Here is a 20,544-nt window from a genome sequence, read left to right on the forward strand (position 1 = left end):
TTTTCTGTTGGGTCCTTTCTCGCTTCCCTCCATCAGAAGACAATGTAAAATGATGTACCACCACTCCTGGTAAGGAGCTACTCATTCCTGTAACCCTTTCACCTTAGCACAATGCCTGGTTTATAGCAGCTGCTCAGTGGAAGTTTGTTTGCTCTGTAAATGATGAATGAGTCATAGGTATTGTCACAGAATATTGGAATCCTGGGGTCAGAAAGTCCCTTGGAGGACACTAAACTAAGCACCACAGAGCATGTCTGGGAGTTGTTGACTAGAATGAGACCCTGTACCACCTGGTCTAAAGGAGCATATGCCGCCCCTCTGCCTCCCCAACACACACACACACACACACACACACACAAAACATAGAAGCTAGGCTCTCTCTGGAGAGGCTTTCAAATCTCCTCAAAACAGCAGGTGGGGAACTTCCCTGGTGGTCCAGCGGGTAAGACTCCACGTTCCCAATGCTCAATCCCTGGGCTCAATCCCTGGTCAGGGAACTAGATACTGCATGCCGCAACTAAGAGTTCGCATGCCGCAACTAAGACCCGGCACAGGCAAAATAAATAAATAAATAAATATTTAAAAAAAGAAAAAACCCAACAAAAAACAGGTGGCCCATTCACCCTCTCTCCCACAGGTGAGAGGCCCTGCCTCTGGGTCTTGGGAAGCAGAAACTGGCATAGAGATGGTGAGTGGTGACCTTGCTCCTGCCCCTGAGGCCACTGGTGCTGCCCTGTGGGTTGCGTAGAGGAGGAACAAAGCTAAATGAGGCAGGCTAGGGAATAAAACCAGAAGCACCTCACCTCACACACCCCATTCTTTAGGCGCCCCTTTCTCCAGCTTTTGTGCCCCAGGGTTGTTACCTCCGGGAGGGATGTAGCCCTCATGCCTGATAAGTCCTGAAGGACATGGAGAGAGGTGAAGACTCAGACACCCCAGGACGCAGGCCTCTAGGGTTCAGGAGGCCACAAGAAGAAGAAAGATCAGTTCTCTTCTCAGACACATAGCTGACCTTGTGGATAAGACCTTGTGGATAAGGGACTCCCATGGCCCATCCTAGATCAGCCAACTGTGAAACATTCTTCTTTGCTCTCATACCTCCATTTTTTTTGCAGCACACAAGAGGCCATTCCTCCACCTAGGTAGTAGTCAGTCTGATTTTTCCACCCCCCTCTACTCACATCCATCTACTCAGCTTCCAGGACTGGGAAAACTGAGGCACAAAAACGGGATTCCAGGATTTGAAAGGTCATTCCTGGCTCACCTAAGAGGACGTGAGAACCCCTTGACCTTGTCCCACAGCTATATTGGGTTTAGGGGTAAACCCTGCCCCCTTATGCTTTCTGCCTGTGGTAGGTGGAGGCAGACCCTGCCTTCACTGGATAAGGAACTAGGGACTGAACTACAAGTTGTTAATTTAAGAAACTGAGCATAGCACAGGAATAGAAGTTAGGATACACTCTGGCTTTTCCACCAACTAGCTGTGTGGCCTTGCACAAGTGCCTTAACCTCCTGGGTTGAGCCACTTAACCCCTTTGTTACTTCTGCTGTACTGTGAGGATGATAGAGGCATCTAAAAGTCCTTCCACTCTAAAATCCATGAAATTAACTCTCGTTTCAATATGCAATTCCCAGGTTTGCCCTTACCTTCCCAGTGAGGAACACCTGGGCAGGTGCGGCAAAGACCTCTTCTTTGGTCGCTGGCCTTGGACAAGTGCCTAATATAAGAAGAAAAAGGAATTGCCCTGAGTTTGCTCGTGGCGGCCAAATTGACACCAGCTCCCAGCCTGCTCATACCTCCAACATTGCCCATCCATTGACTGGCACACAGGTGTGGAGTACATGTTCCCTCCTCTCGCTTCTCTTCCCACCTTTCCAGTTCTGACAGGTCCTTGCTGACTCTCTCCACCCTGGATTTGCCCCCAGTCTCCTCTCTGAGGGCAGTACCTTTCCAGCTCCCACCATTAAGCAGGGTAGCTCTGAAGGAGGGAGAGAAGTGAGAGCAAGAGACATGGGTGTTTCTGGGCCTTCAAGCCCTTGAGTACACACCTGTCACCCAAACACCCAGGTTCCTGCAGACCTCTGTGTCCCAGAGAAATAGCCATGTGTCTTCCCAGGTTCTCCACAGAAGACTTAAGTATTCAGACTCCTGTATTTCCTTCTTTCTCTCACTCCTTCATTCCTTCAGTTTCTCCTCCTCCCTCCCCCTCCCACTCTTTCTTCCACACTTTTACCTTCTTCATCAATTCCCCCTCAGGGATCTTCTCCTTTCTTCTTTGCTGAAGGCTCCCACTGTCTCTCTGACCCTCCTTTTCTCTCCTCCTGGGCCATCCTTGAATTCTGGCTGAAGGGAGATAATGAAAGGAAAGCTCCTCCTTTTGGCCTTCATCAGCTCAGAGGCTGTCCTTCTGAGGGCAGTCTCCCCAGAGGTCCCCCAATAACCCCTAGGCACCGGGCACCTGATGAGGGATTCTCACTCATGGCATTTGGGGGAAAACAGGAAATGCTGTGAAATGCTGACTTCTACACAAAGCAGCCTTTGCGGCTCAGCTGACCGCTAACATGCGAAGTGACCGAAGATCCGCCACTATGATGCCGCTGCTGAGAACGTTGCAGTGTATGAGATCCTTCACCGCCATTAGCACCCTCTTCCCAGTTTCACAGCCACAACTCTGTGGGTCAGGTGAGGTTTTCCTACGTTTACAAGTAAGAAAACGGAACTTAGAAAGGTGAAGAGGCTGCCTAAAATCACATCTGGGGTGTGGTGAACCTGAGGCTGGCTCTTTCTACCACTCACACTAAAATGATTCCAACGTTTCAGAGATAGCACATCTTTCATTTCATTCTCACATCAATCCTGTGAGGTGGACAACAACCCTGCCAAGGAGAATCAGCAGTTCAAAGGAGGTGAAATGGCTTGCTTACAGCCCCACAGCAGACTCCAAGCCCCGAACTCCAAAAGGAAAGGAGGAAGAAGGGCTCAGCCCTCGCCAGCCAGCAGCCAGGGATGCTGCCCAGGTCTCTGCCAGGAAAACCTGGAGAGATCCGGGTCCTGCCCCCTGACCTTTTACTCTGCCAGCCGGGAAGTGGGGAGCTGGAGGGGTAGGGAGGGGGAGAAGCCTCAGCTCGTTCCCAAGACAGAGTCCCCACTTGGGCACATGCCCTGGGGTGAGGCTTCTTTGGGAAGCCGAAGGCCTTGAACTCTGTGCCGAAGGGGTCCCGGGCGGAGAAAAGCCCCGGAGACCTGGAAGCCTTAGCCCAGGATGAGTGGAACGCGGAAAGGAGCCCCAGGGACTGGGTGCGAGAGCAAGAGCTGGACCAGCTCCTCTCCTGCGGGGTCGGGGCCCTTGGAGTTGCCAGGAGGAATCTCCCGGGGACGCGGCGCGGCGTGGGGCGGAGCAGCCCCTCCGGTCTTCTCGAGAGTGGGCACTGAGAGGCCGCGAGGGCCAGGCCCGGGTTTTGTGTGTTTCCAGGAGGTCTGGGCTTCCCGGCCACCCGGAGGAGCAACAGGGAGCCTTCCATTCTGGGCAGAAGCCCAAGGAGGCCCGCGCTTTCTCTGAAAGTGAAAGGAGTGGGCGGGGGGCGCGGCCGAGGCGGGGCCCAGGCGAGCGGCCGCGCAGGCTCCGCCTCGGGGCAGTCTCAAGCCTGGGGCGCCGAGCGGCTCCAGTACCCGCCGCGCCGCGGGCTGGTGGGCTCCCCGGCGGCTCTCTTGCTGGGAAATGACCCTGCCCGGGGGCCCGACGGGCATGGCGCGACCGGGAGGCGCGGGGCCCTGCAGCCCCGGGCTGGAGCGGGCCCCGCGCCGGAGTGTCGGGGAGCTGCGCCTGCTTTTCGAGGCGCGCTGCGCCGCGGTTGCCGCCGCCGCCGCCGCAGGGGAGCCCCGGGCCCGCGGGGCCAAGCGGCGGGGGGGACAGATCCCCAACGGGCTTCCGCGGGCTCCCCCTGCCCCGGTGATCCCGCAGCTGACTGTGACGGCCGAGGAGCCGGACGTGACCCCGGCCAGCCCCGGGCCGCCCAAGCCGGAGGGTGGCTGGCTCCCGGCCGCGGGCTCGTCGCACCTGCAGCAGCCGCGCCGCCTCTCCACCTCGTCGCTCTCCTCCACTGGCTCCTCGTCGCTGCCCGAGGACTCGGAGGACGATCTTCTGAGCGACAGCGAGAGCCGGAGCCGCGGCAACGTGCAGCTGGAAACAAGCGAGGACGTGGTTCAGGTACTGGCCGCGGGGGCGGGGCCAGCGCGGGGCGCGGGGGCTGCGTGCGGGGACCTGCGTTGAGCTCTCTGCGGACCGACTCCTGCCCTAAGCTCCCTCCCCGGCGGGTCCGAGTCTCACTCTTTAGGAGGGCATTGGGGCCAAAGGGAGGCGCCGGGCCGACCCCTCACCTTTACAGTGGTCACCCCGGTTCCACAGGCGAGTCGCGGCCCGGGCCCTGGGGCGTCTAAGAGAGTAAGGAGGAGTCTGCGACCCGCCACGGGGAGCGGGGAGGGGGCGGGGGGGGAGCGTGACTTGCTGGCTGAGAGATGGTTGGAGGGATCGGAGGGGCTTAGCGTTACCCCACGAACTCTCGGAGAGTGGGGTCAACGAGTCTCCCTCTCTGCCTCCCCCTCTCCCGCGCCGCGGCCCCACCCCCGCCGTTGCCACGGTTTCCCTCTCCTGAGTGGGAGTGGAGCCGCGCTCCAGGCTCTGCTCGCTAGCCGCCGCCGTCTGCTCCCGGCGCCCGCACCAGGCGTGGACGCAGGGAAGGGAGGGGCGCGGGACTGGGAGCTCTGGCAGGGGGCGGAACGCAGCCCTCCTTCGCTTTACTCCTCCTAATTCTGGCCCGGGAGAAGGTAAACTGAGGCGGAAAGGGTGGGACCAGCCTGCTGACCTCCGCCTCTGGTAGCCTGGATGTTCCGGGGCCAGGTTTGACCCTCGGATAACCCAGGCTAAGGTGCGGTGAAGTCATTCCCGGTGCCTGCCCCTCCCGCATGTGCCGCGCCCAGGATAGCCGTCTTGTCCCCCTGGTTTTAACCAAGGCCAAATACTTCACATAACTATCCGCGGTCAACGCGAAGGAGTTGCTCTAGATCCTCGTTATGCAAGTGTCCCTGTAGTGGAGGGAGAGGCGAAGGGCTCCCCGCAGGCTCTGGTGGCTCGGGGCCTGCCCAGAAGGGCGGTGAGAGCGGCGGACGCGCGCCGGGGTTGCCGGGGCCTGCTGAACCTGGGCTCCCCCCGTGCTCGGATTGGACGAGGCGCGGGAGTCACTGTAATGACTTGCTGTGGCTCCGTGACTCAGTTACCCCTGAGACTTACATTACCCAGAGGGCGGCGTGGTTTGTAAGTGACACAAGAGGAAGAAGGGAAAAGTCTCATAGAGCAGGAACACACTCCGCCACCAGGTGTAGGGTGCGGGGAGTCCCTCTCTCCTCCCCCGGCGTAAGGGTACGCCTGATCCCCGATCATTCTTGGTGCAACCTTGGCGCCTGAAAGGAGGCGGGTGCCGCCCAGTGGTTTCTAAGGCGGTGATGTGGGGCAGTGAGAGGACTCCTCCCTCCCCACCTCCAAAAACCCGGAGCAGTAGCTGTGGGCCCACCGCTCCCCCGCTCAAATCTCTGACAGCTGAGAGGCGGGCGCTGGAGGAAGGGAGCCAGGAGGGAAGCCCCCAGCTTCGCTCTTCCTCCCAAAGGCGGAGTAGGTCCCGCGGCCCAGGACTGTGTACAACGTAGACAGGCCAGCCTGGGTCAAGACTCCGGGGACCAGTCGCAGCTCTGCCTGGGCGTCTTCGGCCGGCCTCTCCCACTCTGGGCCTCGCTGTCACCTGGGGCGGCAGGAGCTGGAGCAGATGGCCGTTGAGAGCCCTTCCAGCTCCGAGGCGGCGAGTCCCAGGCCTTCCCAACCCCCAGCACGCCGGGGCCTCCCCGAAGGCAAACAGCCGAGGCAGCGACAGATAAGCCGGGGGCTGTTGACAGAGGCCGCCTGCGTCTGCGTGGAGGGCCCAGCTCGGACTTTGCCTCGCGGCCAGGCCGGGAGCGCCACAGTGCGCCCGCCCAGGCTGCCTTTAGGGCTTCCCCAGGTAGGAAGCAGAGCCCATCGGCTGGCTGACCGTGAAGGATGCACCTGGGAGAAGGGTGCTGAGGCAGTGCTCGGCAGCTCCCAGCTCGCCAACCCCTTACAACTCAGGCCTGGGTGGACAATGGGAAGAGAGGGGAGGCTCTGCCCAGCTTGTACATCCTTCACTTCTCTTCCTAGGAGCTACGCACAGTCTTTCCAGAGCCTGGAGCTGGGCTCCCCGCAAGGTAGTTGGGACTGGGCAGCCTGCCTCCCTGCTGGGTCCTTTCCTACGGTAGAGGGAAGAGTCATGGGCAGGGAAAACCATACAGGCCAGGAGAGGAGTTGGGGCCCTATCCCCAAGGGTGGCTGGCATGACTGTATTCTTAGGCCTTGTCTGCCTATTAAAACAATTTTGGGATGTTGCTCTAGCAGAAGAGAGGGTGTTTGACTCTTGTTTGTTTGGTTCTCTTCTCTCAGTGCTCCAGGATGGGTAAGGAGACCTGGATTCGATCCTGTCCTGGACCCAGAATTCCCACACTTCACTTCTCACTAATTATAGAGCAGAATTTAGGTTAACAGCCTTCCTTTTTAAAAAGCAGATGCCCCTGGGAGGGTGAAGTCATGGGTCACTTGTACCTTAGTGCAAATCATCTTATAAATTTAAACGGATTGTTCTCATCACCCCTGCCACCAGGAGTGCTTATTTGATAGAGTATTGGGAACATGGTGAGGGGGTTGGGTGGTAGAGAGCTTTAGCCAGAGTCTGGACGGCTGGAGGTAGGGAGTAGAAGTCAGGAAGGATGGGGATGAATACCAAAGACAAGCAAAGGATCCGTTCTGGCGGAAGATACACTGAATATCTGGTGTGATATGAGAAGGAGGAGAGTCCTCAGGGCTTCCAAATAGAGCTCAGACAAAGGAGGGTCTGAGGCTAGTATCCAGCTAAGCCCTGCCCAGAGAGAGATGCTCCCTGTCCAGCTCCATGAGTGAGGAAGTATCGGAGGGTCCTCCTGTGATTTCATCAAAGACTCTTTCACATGGTCAGCTCTCCTGAGCTTTTTGTCCCAAGATGTCTGGGTAGCCTCTTGGCTGTGAGCGGCTTTCCCAGACTTCTGTGGCGGAATAGACTGTGCCAGAGGATGGAGTTTTAGCCCTCTTTTCAGCTAGATTTCACTCTGTAACATAATAAATCTGCTTTCTGATATTCATACAATAAAAGCCTTACCTGCTCAAAAATATATTCCCTGCTGTTGTTCGTGTGCCCAAATCCCCACCCACCCACCAAAGAATGATTCTCCCAGAACCTTTTTGGATACATGCATCTTTGTATGCATTATGTTCCCTGGGGGAGGTAGCTCCCTAAGATGGAAGACGACAGAGTTCCATGATACTTGCGTCAGCTCCTTCCATGTTTGACCATATGCATTACTGGCAGAAGAACTAAATCCTGTCACTACCAACCAACCTCAAGAGGTGGCTGAGAGGGCTGAGATGGCATTATGGGTGTGAAAGCCCTTTGTAACCCACATGGCTGGAACCAGCCTTAGTCTTTGATGCTCTTGGCTGATACGATCCTCACAAAACTGTGGTGGGGAGAGTGGAGAGATGACCCCACGTTACCTCAGCTTGGGAGCAAGTCAGTGCTATGTTATCACACATCAACCAAGTGTCAGTAGCCCAGGATTGCAGGTACTAAATCCTCTTCTACCAGGCACAGCTTCCACCTTCCAGCCTCACTCACTGCCCCCACATGATCCCAGAAGAAAGGATGATGCCGTTCTCCCATCTCATCTAACCCAAGGCTGGTTCCTTCTTCTACTAGGGTGGCTACAGAACTAGATGTACCCTCTGATGAAGTCCATTCTGGTCCCACTGTCCCCCAAATTCTGCCAGTAAGTCCCTAAAGCTGCCCGAAGCCCCACCATTAAACCCATCCCTTTGGATGAAGCAGAAGTGTCCAGCCAACAGAGAGGGGTCCCCAGACAGATCTCAGTGTTTCCTCAGTGATTAAAACATACCACCTTGTGGCTGCAAATTGCTTCATCTTGTACAAAACTCTTTCTCCTGCAGGGTCGCCTTTGACCCCTAAAGGGAGTCTGGGTGGTAGCATGGATTTTGGAACCTGCTGGGGCAATTGAAGCATGAGGAGGGGGTTGAACTGGAGCTTAAGGCAGAGACTGGGGGCTGGGAGCAGGGATGGAGGGGATGTTAACTCTCTGAACTTTGACTGCCTTCTGTAAAATGGCAATAATTACCACCTCATGCACTTGCTGTGCATGTGCAGCAGCATAACGAATCTCAAACTGAGTGTGGGGGAAGAGGGTATAGGATGGTGCCACTCAATACACACAGCACATACATCTTCCGGGAATTTTATTTGAGGATTCGGAGGTGGGAGAGTTTTATAATAAAACTTGGATTTATTATGCAGCATAATGCAAACCTTGTATGTATTTAAAGCGTGAAAAAGGGAGTTTTGAAAGAGATGTCATGCTTCTAGTGGGCTGCTTCTGGCAACACCCCCAGATCCCCAGGGATTGGACAAGTGATCACACCCTAGTGTGCCATGTAGGGACTTCAGTAGGAAAACAGGAGCAAGGCTGTCTGATGGAGATGAGAAGTGCCTGGCATGCAGTAGGCGGTCAGTAAATGGTGGCTCGTGTTATGGCAACAGCTAGGTCCAGAGGAAACAGGCTCACACAGATGAAATTCTCCCTTGGGTTCACTCAGATAGAAAGTGACAGAGCCAGGACTGGAACCAACTCCGGACTCCCCATCCAGTGCTCTGTCACTAACTTCCATCTCCTCCCCACGGAAAGGGGTTTTATGGTCATCAGCCTCCCCTGCTTAGGCCAGCATGCCAGCTCTCCCTCTCCCTGTTAGAACACCCTCTGGTCAGGGAAGCTGGATTCCTGGGTTCCACGCTTGTGGAGGCACACATGTGTAACTCCTCTAAAAGGCAGGCACCCTGGGAGGAGGCAGCAGACACAATGTTTGCATGAACAAACCTCTGCACTTCAGTGGGTAGACACAGGACTGATGAGTTTGGGGTGGGAAGAGGAAAGGTCCAGAGTATGAGATACTCTCGGGACTGGCTGAAGGCTAGACACAATGGTCAAGAGGCAAAAGGTACACCAAAATCTACATTTCCCTCCCAATTTCATCTAAGATGACAGACCCGCAGCTCTGTATCCCATTTTCAAAGCCCAGGTTTCTGGGTCCAGATCAGGACTAAGGGTGCCCTGGGCCTTGTCAACTGGCTAGGAGTGAGATGGCATCCAGGGATAGCAAGAGGGCCTTGGGGAGCCCCAAGCCACTCTTTCTCCAGGCCCTACCAGGCTGGCCTCCCTGCCCTGGGCCTATGTAATGGTTTGTTTCCATGTTTGTCTTTCTCCTTAAATGAGAGGAACCAATGGTCCCAAGTAAATGAAACAATAATCCAGATTTGTCCAGCTACTGCTTCATGCCAAGGAATGGGTTGGGGGTGGGGGCATCTGTCACACTCAAGCCTCATTTACTACTCACAACAACGCAGCGAGAGCGGTTATTTCCCTATTTTACAGATGAAGAAACAGCTCAGAGGCTTCTCAGGCCGCAGAATATCCGGAGGCATTGGTAGAAATGCAAATTTTTGGTCCCACCCCAGACTGCTCAGAATTTCCCTGTGGTGGACCTGAAAATCTGCATTTTTTTAAACAAGAGTGACCATCATGTGATTCTCATGCTCACAAAAGTCCTAAAACCTTGACAGAGCAGTTTAGTAACCTGTCCATGCAGCTTTGGAGCAGCAGAACTGGGGTGCAAACGTGAGCTTTCTGACACTGAGCCCAGGGCTCTTTTCAGCACACTGAAGAGCTGGATGTCTGTCAACTGCATGTGCTTGTCTCAGGGTCCGCCACACAGGCTCACAATAAACTTTCCCTGAGCAAATGAATGATTGACTCATCAGGCTCTAGCTGCTTATTGTAAGGTTGGGCTGGGCGAGACCATGTTCCAGAGGAAGGAGGGCTTATGCAGACGCTAACTTACAGACCGGGACCGTGTCGCTTTCAGAAAAGCCACTGGCAGAAGATCCGGACCATGGTGAATCTGCCCGTCATGAGCCCTTTCAAGAAGCGCTACTCCTGGGTGCAGCTGGCAGGGCACACGGGTGAGCACGGAGCAGGCACGGGGGAGGTGGGTGGAGGCGGGGAGGAAGGGACTAGGCAGCACTAACTAGCGCCTGCCCGCAGGGAGTTTCAAGGCGGGCAGCAGCGGGATGATTCTGAAGCGTAGCTCAGAGCCCGAGCGCTACTGCCTGGCACGGCTCATGGCGGACGCGCTGCGCGGCTGCGTGCCCGCCTTCCACGGTGTGGTGGAGCGCGACGGCGAGAGCTACCTGCAGTTGCAGGACCTGCTCGACGGCTTCGATGGGCCCTGCGTACTTGACTGCAAGATGGGCGTCAGGTACGCGTGCCCTACCGGGCAGGTGGGAACCTGTAAAGGGCCCGGGGTGGGAACGAGCGCTCTACGCGTGCCCAAGGCCGTGCTTTACAGGGTCCGGGTGTGCGCCTGCTCAAGCCCCGCCGCTGTCTGCGCCTCCGTAGGACTTACCTGGAAGAGGAGCTGACCAAAGCCCGCGAGCGGCCCAAGCTGCGGAAGGACATGTACAAGAAGATGCTGGCCATAGACCCTGCGGCACCCACCGAGGAGGAGCACGCGCAGCGCGCGGTCACTAAGCCGCGCTACATGCAGTGGCGAGAAGGCATCAGCTCCAGTACCACGCTCGGCTTCCGCATCGAGGGCATTAAGGTGAGCCAGGCCCGCTTCGCCTTGCACCTCCCGGGCCCTTCCCCCGCCCCAGCCCCACTGTGCGGTGTCTGTCCTCCATGTTGACCTCCCACCCTGACAGTCCCCGGAAGAGGCAAGCCTCTGGCGGCAGTCTCGCTGTCCCTGGCATTCAACGTCCCGGGAGGTACCGCTGCTGTGGCCTGATCCTCTCCCCTCGGGCGGGCACGGGGCCCCTGACAATTTCTGCCCACCTCCTACAGAAAGCCGACGGCTCCTGCAGCACAGACTTCAAGACCACGCGAAGCCGGGAGCAGGTGATTCGCGTCTTCCAGGAGTTTGTGCAAGGGGATGCCGAAGTGCTGGTGAGCGCGGGATCCCAGAACCCTGAGGTGTTGGGGAGCCTGATACCTAGGGGTGTCCCCAGGTCAGGTCAGTTTTTGTAGCACCCTACCCTATGTGACCCCCATCATAGCATTTATCGCATTGTGTTGTAATTGCTTTACATTCCTTCCCTTCTGGGCTGCGCGCCACGTGGGGGCCTGTGCCTTCCTCACCACGGTATTTGCCAAGCCAAACATGCATCATAGCGCTCCTCATATTCGCAGAGGTTCAACTGGTATTCAGTTAATTTGTTCTCCTCTCCTACTCTCCCCTCTCCAGAGGAGGTATCTGAACCGCCTGCAGCAGATCCGGGACACACTGGAGGTCTCTGAGTTCTTTAGGAAGCACGAGGTAAGAGGGGTAGGCTCAGGTACCGGGTCTGGGGTCTGTGAGGGAATAGGGTGGAGGGCTTCTCCGGATTAGAGCCGTAGCCTGACGGTGTGGGACTCGGCAGGTGATCGGCAGCTCGCTCCTCTTCGTGCATGATCACTGCCACCGCGCCGGCGTATGGCTCATCGACTTCGGCAAGACCACGCCCCTCCCCGACGGCCAGACCCTGGACCACCGGCGGCCCTGGGAGGAGGGCAACCGAGAGGACGGCTACTTGCTGGGGCTGGACAATCTCATTGGCATCCTGGCCAGCCTGGCTGAGAGATGAGGCTGGGTCCCTGTCCCCACGGACCGGAGGGTCTGACAGAAGGACATGCGCCTGCATCCCCGCCATGCATGCAGGCGAGAGACTGAAACCCCGCGGTGCGGGGCGGTTCATACAGTCCTATAGGGCCAGGTGCCGACCACTACAGGACACACTGCACGCGCAGGGCCTGGCCCCCATAAAAGCCCCAGTGTTCCCAGAGCTGATGACACTAATTTACCGGGCAAGGGAGGAGTAGAAGTGGGATGAGTGGCTTCTTCTTCAGCCCAGCTCTTCTGAGGGGGCTCCATACCTCTCCAGAGAAGCCAGATAATGAACTTTATTTCACAGGTACTAGATCTATTGGTCTGGCCTCCCACACTACAATGGACTCCCCTTCCCAATAAAACTCAAAGACACCAGCTTTGACTCAGGCCTCATCCCCTCCCTCCTCTGGTCCCTTCTTTCTCAGTTCCCTGGCATCCCTCACATCCACTCAGATCACTGGAGGATATGAGAAGAGCTCTTTATTAGAGGTATCTGTAGTGTTGGGGGCTGCCCAGATGGAGGACGCTAGTGGGGTAAAGGCAATCTAGAGAAGACTTCCTGCAGGAGCCAATTTCAATTCCCCACCTATACCTGGGAGTTGGGGGAGTATCCTCTGGTCCCAAATATCAAAGGCTGGGAGTGGCCAGACTCTTGCCCAGGGGGCCTGAGACTGGTTTCCAGGATGGAGGGTCCATGGTGCCAGGGCAGCAGATATACAGGCCCAGACATACAGCACAGACTGTGGCGGACAGAGGCTACTTGGAACATAAGCCACCTAGAAGCCTGGGGAGGAGTACAGGGAGGAACTGCTACCCTCAGTGCCAGAGTCCTCACCCTCAGGGCCCTTTGGGACCCAGGAACCATAGGTGGGATTCCAAAGGTTCTGAGGTTGGAGACCCCTGGATTTGGAGGGCTTGAGGCCAGGGGCCAAGGAGGTTCCCTCCCCAGCTCTTCAAGCTCCCCAAACTTGGTTCTTGGGTCTGTGGACATCCTAGGTCCCCCAAAGATAGGCTCCCCAGCCCCTTCCTCCTCCAGGATGGGTCCCAGTTCCACTGGAAGGGGTGAATTCAGCACATCAGGGTTCTGTAATGGGAGGGTAGGGGAGCAGGGGGCCACAGTGTTGTTTTATGGCTTCCCTCCTGACCCCCAAGTCCAGGGTGGTCGGGACAGGTCAGGGGGCACACCTGAGTGCGGTACTGAAGACCTCCAAGATGCTGGCAAAACTAGGGTGAAGTTCAAGCTCATGCTGCCAGCACTGGGTCATGAGATGGTACCTGGGGAGAGGCAGGAGTTCATGCCAACCCACGGCTGTGAAAGACCTCCCTCCTGAGGCAACACTCCATACTCACACAGGCCTTGGAGAGCCCCTGAGAGGGTCCATCGATCCCCCTCAGATGACGAAGCCCAGCACCTCCTGATCGGTGTGCCAAGAGTAGGGCACAGTGAGATCTCCCAGAGCAGCACTCCAAAAGACCTGCATCACCAGTGGGAGGAACTAAGTGAGGCCCATCAGGCACAGCTTCCCTTTCCCTCACAAGAGATGGCCCAAGGCAGGGGAGGGCGTGTTATCACCAGGAATCTGTCTTGGATGTGAAGATGCCCTCCAGGAAGGCCTCTGGGGGCATCTACTTGACAGGCAGCAGAGCCTGGCTCCCCTTGCTTAATAACTGGCCCTACATGAGGGAGGAGAGGAGTGAATTGTTTAAATGGCCCAAAGGCGCTGGTAAACTCCCTTGGAGCATCAGCCTTCTCCACATCCCCAGGTCCTACACCTGTAGATAGTGCTTGCCATCCCCAAGTCCCCAGTCTTGGCCATTTGGCTGGGTCTGGTGCAGCTCGGCAGGCAGTTCCTGGCAGCAATGTCCCTGCAGAGTCAGGTAAAAAATTCACTGCCAGAACTGAGAAACTCCAGCCTTGATCTTTTCTTTAAAAGTTATGTGGAAGGGCTATTCCCTGGGGAAGGAGTTGGGCTCGAGGTCCCCAGAACCAGGATCACTTCCAACCTGTGGATGAAGTGATTTTCCTCCAGGTAGTGGCAACCCTGGGCTATGTCCCAAGCCAGCTGGAGAAGGTCTTGCATGGCCAAAGGTGATGGCTGGCCCTGGGTCAGGCAGAAGGCGCATCAGACCATGCAGGTTTGGGGACACATGAACAGGGTCTTCAGAGGGGCCTGGCGGGCTGGGAGAAGGGTCTCGTCAGCTGTGGCCACCTATGCCTCAGGAAACTCTTCATGTCCCCTCCAGACATCAACTCCAGCAGAACTGGGCCAGGGGCAGCCTGCATGCTGAGCCCCACGCAGCGCAGTGTCCTGATGGCTGACCTTGTTGAGCCAGTGGTGCACATATCCCATCACCAGCAGGGAGAGAAACCATGCTCTAGGCTCCACAGACTGGAGTGAACCTCTGTGTCTCTAGAATTGCTACCTCTCAGCCCCAGGGTGAAGACAGGCTGTTTGTGCAGGCAGTTCTGGGTGCCTTCCTCCCACCTTCCACGCCTGCCCCTGGCCCCAGGTGTGCCTGATGATAGTGTCTCCATGAGGAAATCCAGCTGGTCCTGTTGAGAGCAGAGTTCGGGCAGAGTCTTGGGAGGAAGAGGGCAGAGCTCCTGAGCGCCCTGGACACTTCAGGAAGGCAGGTTGACCCTAGCTCCAGCCACTGTTCTTTCCTCCCTGGACCCTTCTTTCCTACTGTCAGCTGGAAGCCCCACCCCCTCTCACCTTGATAGTCACCTGCAGGGGGCTGGGGTCCCCAGGAAGGCCAATCACCAGTCCCGCATAGACCTCTCCAAAGGCACCACGGCCCAGGGCTCTGCAGGAAGACAGGTTGGAAGTGAGTGGGTGACTGGGTCTGGGGAGGGTCCTCGAGGGTCCCCCTTGTCCCCCTGATTGCCCTCCATATGCCCTGCTGGCCCTCTCTGAGGGTCTGAGCTCTCCGCATCACGGCATGTCCCCAAGTACAAACTCTGCAAGGGTGACGGTGACTAGGCCAGAGCCAGGGCAGAAGAGGGGGCAGGTGTGGGGTAAGGGGATGGGGTGGGAGTCTGTGCTAAGGCTTCCCTTAGGTCCTTGCAGACATCCTGGGGTGGAGGCAACCCCTGCTCCAAAGGAATCATATCCTAAGGTCCCTACCATCCCAGAACTGGGGATGACAGCTGACTTTGGACAGGTTACCTTCCCTTTAGGAGCTTCTCTGCCCTTCTTCTCTACACAAGGGGTTTGGACGAGACGTTCTCTGGGATCCATAATTTACCACAACAGGGAGCAGGATGGAGGGTGGGGATTCAGAGTGCACAGGTTCTCAGAAGGAGGGGGAGGACGCAGCTGAGCAGAGTGATATTTACTGGGAAACCTCCGTAAGCCCTGGGGGCAGAGGCCAGGACTGGGCTGGGCCAAGCCCCACCTGGAAGTAGTAGGGGTTGGGGGTTGTCCTGATGGTGGAGGTAAGCTTGCTCAGCTGGAGCTCAGGGCCTGGCAGCCTCATCCACCACAGGCCCTGCCACTTCTTATGGTTCACTGAGGGTGGGAGGAAAAACGGCACACTCTCTACCTGGCCATCAGGCCCACCCTGACTTGCCCCCTTCCCAGGACACCTCTCCAGATGCCCATTAAGATAAATGTTGTCCTTCTACTCTTAGAACCCCAGAGGAGTCCACCACAGCTCTGCTGGGAGTAGAGGTCTTGAAATCAGCCACGTCTGCCCCTGGGACCCCACAGAAGCCCATCAGTTCAGTGGAGAAATCAGCCATGCTTGCTGGATGCTCTGTACCCAGAATCTGGACCCCACACACCATAGGGAGTCTCAGTGTCAAGATCAACATCACAGCCACCATCAGAATCAAAGGGTCTGAGAGGTGGGCAGGTCTAGAGAGAAAGACACATCTCCAGTGGGAAACGCCTCTCCGTCCCTCTACCCCAAGTTTTACACATGCCTCAAGACTCAGTTCAATTGTTAGCTTTTCCATGATGCTTTCCCCACTTATCCTAAATGAATGCAGCCTCTCCCTCCTGAGAACCCCTAAAATACTTTACACCTCCCATGCCAACTGTCACTATGATATATATCTAGATATAAATGTAGATGTATATCTAGAGATAGTGATAGATATCTCCCCTCACACACTAGACCATTAGACTATGTGCTCCTTGAAGGCAGAGATGCACCTCCAATCCCCTGCCCAACACCCAACATGGTACCTGGCACACAGCAGGCATCCTTCCCGTGCCCTACTGCCCCCACCCCAGCCCATGGCCCCAGGAGTCCAGACCTCGGACACAGGCAGGACATACCCATGCAGGTGATGTTATCTGCAGCCAGCTCCATGCCCTCTGGGCACGTGCATCTGGCCAACTGGAGCTCTGCCTGCCATTGGCAGATTTTCAAAAGGCAATGACCTCGATTGACGTATAATCGAATCTCCACCTCTCCATGGCTCTCCATGACTATGAGTAAAAGAACTCATATTGCGGGGTGAGCATGGGGGGCATACCTACTTTTTCCAGCCTCATGGTTAATTTTAGCCCTGGACTTTGGAACAAGGAGCAGTGCCAGGCGTCTAGGGTGGGTGGGAGAGCTTGGGGGACTTCTGTCAAGCCTGTATGCTTCCTCTTCTGGGATCCTTGAGCTTGCAGGTAGTTGAAGAGAATTCATAGCAAGAGATATTTGACAAGCAGACCAGAATGCCCCATACTGGCATTACAACTGACAGCCCAGTTCCCAAGTATTCCTGTGCTGTGCAAGAACAGGTAGTTCACGGTGCAGAGTTGGTGGCTCAGATGGGAGCGACTGAGGAAAAGGGCTAGGCTAGCTGAAAGGTGGGGGATAGGGGCCAACACCTGGCAGAGGCTGCAGGTAGAGCTCTCTGTTGGGGTGCATGAAGGATACCCCATCTTCCCCATCAGCCCAGAGGATGTCAGCCTCTGAGGCATCGCCCCCTGGAAATTGAAAGAGAGGGTTTGGCTACAAAATGGGGGATGAAGGGGCACACAGCTGCCTCACAGCTGGGAAGCTGGCTTATGAACAGTGGGGAAGCTGGAGTCTCCCAGTGGAAACCCCAGTGTGGCCTTCTCTACACACTCACATTACAGTACAGGTGCTGCCAGCTTGCATGTGGGAGCTGAGGGGCCAGAGAAGTGGGAAAGGAGTAATCAGATGGAATCTGAAGGCCTGGTTCACGTCGGCTGGGATGGCTCCTTGTCTGTCTGAATCTCTCTAATCTCATGTCCTCAGCTATCAAATGGAAGAGGCCCAACCCACATATTCCACTTCTGTGATAATGGAGACGATGCGTATAAAGTACTTACGAACAGTACAGCCCAGACAGACACAAAGGCTCTGTTTCTTTATAGCAGTGGTTTCCAAACTCTGGAGTGTATTAGAATCACCTAGAGGACTGACTAAAACATAGATAGTGGGACCCTCCCCTAAAGTCTCTGATTCAGTAGGTGGAAGGGGGCTGAGTATTTGCATTTCTAACAACTTCTTAGGTGGTGCTGATGCTACTGGCTCAGGGACCACATTTTGAGAACTGCTGACTTAAACTATCCCTGCCTTTCTGCCTCCCTGCTCAGCCTGCTAACTCAGCCAGCTGTAAGTTCCTGGGACTGCTGCAGATCGAGGATGGGACTTGTAATGACAAAGGTCCTGGATGTAAGAGAAAATCGAGGGAGTCCTACCTGCACGTGTGACTTGCAACTTATCTGACCTCCTTTTCTAAGAGCTGTTACTCTACCTACTCTGACCTGGAGCTAGCTCAACACCTTTCCTAACTCAACTATCTCCAGAGGGACTAGGTGTGTTCTAAGGCTCTAACCTCACTTCATTCTCGGGGCTGCCCAGGTGCCCTCCCCAAAAGTTCACCTACCCGGGTGGCCGCCGCCGTCTCCAGTGAAGCCGCCGGCTGAGGCCCAGCCAAGCGTAGCCCAGGCCTCCCTGCAGCCCTGGCCACCCTCCGCTCCCTTCCGCGGTGAGCGGCCGGCCGGCGGAGAGGGGACCCGCGACGTCCAGCCGTCCCCTCCACCTGCAGAGAGACCGCGGGATGGCCGGCCGCGGGGAGGGGGAGCACGGCCTCCTCCCCGCCGCAGCCCGCGCCCTCACCCGCCGCCCCGCCTCTCGCGAGCTTCCCGGAGCCGCCGAGCGGTTCTGCAGTTTTTCGGGGGTGGCCTGAGTCCGGCCTCGGTCCTCCCGCCTCAGGTACGCCCGACCACCTCCTCCGGCCACCACCAGCAGCGGCTCCAGCTCGCGTGCGCGCAGCTACGCGGCAGCGGCGTTCAGGGGCGCGCCCTCTAGCCGTCCAGCGACGACCCTAGCGCTGGGTGAGGGCCCCACCCCGGGGACTGGAGTAAGCGAAGGGGCTCCCAGCCAGGCCCAGGGCTCTGGGGACGCCAAGGAGCTCGTGTGCGTGCGCGCCCGCGGGAAGGTTTGCGACCTCAACGCTGAGCGCTGGAGGCGGGAGCAGCCCGCGCCGAGGCAAGCAAGTACCCGAAAGACGGCGGTTGCAACCCCCATCCGCTCCGACTCCTGCCCAGCTCCGCGACCCCGGAACCCCTCCCATCCCCTCCGTCGCCGCGTGCTCCTCAGCGGCCGGAGACTCTCCGAGACAGAACGAGCTGGCTCTCCTGGCTCCCCGGCGGGCGGCCGGGACCGGAATCAGCGGGGGTCCGGGACCCTCCGCTCTCAGTGCTGAGGTCTTAACCCCAGGAGCGCCCTCTCCTTCCACCCAGCCCTCGCCCTGGGGCGCTTGAGCCGTCCCCCTCTCACTGGTTCCGCTTACTCTCGGACAGGCGTCCTCTTCCTGCTGCCCTACGAGGATGTAAGGCAGCTCCCCGTGACCAAGGGGGAAAACGGCGGAGAGGAAGACTCCATGCGCCGGTGACAGGTGGTTCTTGGCACCTTTGCCGCCCGCGGCTCCATAGGCTGAGATCCTGCGGAAAGCAGGCGCTGAGTCCCCGGCCCTTGACCATCGGCCCTCGGGCCGCCCGCCTAGGGCAGAGATTGCTGACAGAGGCAGCTTCAGAAGTTCTTATCTGAAGGACTTGGAGGACGTAGTCGATTTTGAAGGAATGGGGAGACTTAGGTACGCACACCATAAAATTAGATGTTACTTTTTTTTTTTTTTTTTTTTTTGCCGCGTCGCGCGGCTTGCGGGATCTTAGTTCCTCGATCTGGGATTGAACCCGGGCCCCCAGCAATGGAAGCACAGAGTCCTAACCACTGGACCGGCAGGAAATTCCCTAGATTTTACACTTATTTCGCGAGGCTTAATGGAGACGGAGGGAAGCTCAAGCCACCCTTGGTGGCTGGTTAGGGACACTCCACTTGGCAGAAACAGGCTCCTGGGTACGGCTAATTTGGTGGCGACTATTGCCACCTTTACCCGAGTTCCGCTGGAAGAAGGGACAAAGCCGCCCTGGCCGCTTGTCACTGCGGAATACTCCAAGACACAAAGTGGTGCGTACATAGCCTTGGTTCCCCTGACCACAGAACCTCAGACTCGCAGGTCACCAACCTCGTCTATTCCTGCTCCGCACTTACAGAGGCTGGCCGGCGCCTGGTGCCCACCACAACTGCACGCCTTTCAGAGGCCCAGCGGCCCCACTGTCACCACCACACTGCTGCCGGTGTAGTCCCGGCCACACTGTGTGGGCCCGCGTCAGCTGTTGGCCCTGCAGGTGGAGAACAGCCAACGCCCCTCTGGGCCTGGGAGCAGGGAGGGAGGAAAGGGTCAAGAGCACCTGCCCCAGCCTGAGGGTCTGCCGTGGTGAGTGGAGAAGGGAGGAAGGAGCTAGGAGCTCACCTGGGGGAATTAGGGGAGAGGCTGGCTCAAAGCGGCTAGGCGGTGTGTGGTGATGTCCAGGACCCAGGGGCTTGGAACCGGCCGGGGCAAGGGTGAGGAGGGGGGAAAAGGGGCCTGGGACCCCAAGCTGGAGCAGAGAATGGCACCTGAAAGGTGACAGGGCAACAGCAGGGTTGGGAGAGGGCACAGAGGTTAACGGGATGGGAGATGAAGAGAAGGCTGCCCTAGCCTCTCACAGCCACACCCCTACCCCCACCCAGTCAGGGCACACCAGCACCTGGAAGCCGCCGAAGGCAGGGCTGGGGGAGGGGGTGGAAAGGGTCGTGGTGCCTGCTTTTGTCTCTGCAAGTTTTTCCCCTGGAGAGCCCTTCCCAGTGGATGCCTAGAGCACCAAGCTGAACTCGGTCCTTCAGGTCCCCCGTCTTTTCTCGACTTACCTTGGTGGTTCTGCCCCCAGGCGGTGCTGAGACTCTAGGGCCTGTCCCTCCTTCCCCAGCCGCTATCTGGATCCTCAGATTCAGGCACCCCTGCAATTCTCTGCCTGCACTCCCCACACACTGACCCAGGAGCTTTGGCTGCAAGAGTTCGAGGCCTCTGCAGGAACCACTTGGGACTCCTGTCTCGACTGTGGTCCCCAAGCCTAGGAAGCTGCCTCTAACATGATGGTTCCCTGACTGCCAAAAGGCACTTACCCACGGCTCTGAGCCACAGCAGCAGCTGGCTGAGCGGACTGGCCCACTGCAGCCAGACTTGCAGAGTCAGACCTTGCGACTTCAGCCCAGACTGCCGCTTATAGGAGTGTCCAGTCGCTCACTGGAGACCGCTGGGTCCTAAAGCCGGCCTGGCCACTCCCACCTCAGACCTCAGGATGCGAAGGATCTCAGGGTTCACCTC

At 57.3% G+C, this 20,544-nt stretch overlaps 2 protein-coding genes across 2 annotated transcripts; one reads left to right on the forward strand and one right to left on the reverse strand.

Annotated features, from left to right (window-relative positions):
- The first annotated feature begins 1,760 nt into the window (after positions 1-1,760).
- On the forward strand, positions 1,761-12,237 carry ITPKA (inositol-trisphosphate 3-kinase A). The gene is made up of 7 exons (XM_027083976.1): positions 1,761-4,208; positions 10,080-10,176; positions 10,259-10,472; positions 10,613-10,817; positions 11,057-11,158; positions 11,457-11,528; positions 11,632-12,237. Exons 1-7 carry the CDS (start codon positions 3,720-3,722, stop codon positions 11,833-11,835), a joined length of 1,383 nt encoding a protein of 460 aa, XP_026939777.1. The 5' UTR covers positions 1,761-3,719; the 3' UTR covers positions 11,836-12,237.
- On the reverse strand, positions 12,235-19,824 carry LTK (leukocyte receptor tyrosine kinase; the record flags this gene model as incomplete). Its single annotated transcript, XM_027083642.1, is given in 27 exon segments — positions 12,235-12,779; positions 12,781-12,882; positions 12,884-12,942; positions 13,044-13,063; positions 13,066-13,133; positions 13,209-13,305; positions 13,308-13,333; positions 13,432-13,522; positions 13,525-13,532; positions 13,632-13,724; positions 13,863-13,964; positions 14,060-14,167; positions 14,345-14,439; positions 14,576-14,688; positions 15,200-15,370; positions 15,624-15,872; positions 16,052-16,297; positions 16,691-16,789; positions 17,952-17,972; positions 17,975-18,107; positions 18,336-18,354; positions 18,356-18,467; positions 18,615-18,778; positions 19,389-19,452; positions 19,455-19,553; positions 19,651-19,696; positions 19,699-19,824. Coding segments are annotated over 27 exon segments (2,676 nt in total), but the record flags the coding sequence as incomplete, so codon positions are not given.
- Between the last annotated feature and the right edge of the window lie 720 nt (positions 19,825-20,544).

Source organism: Aethalodelphis obliquidens, unplaced genomic scaffold, assembly GCF_003676395.1.
Source record: "Aethalodelphis obliquidens isolate GAN/ISIS:26980383/991018 unplaced genomic scaffold, ASM367639v1 scaffold51, whole genome shotgun sequence".
NCBI lineage: Eukaryota > Metazoa > Chordata > Mammalia > Artiodactyla > Delphinidae > Aethalodelphis > Aethalodelphis obliquidens.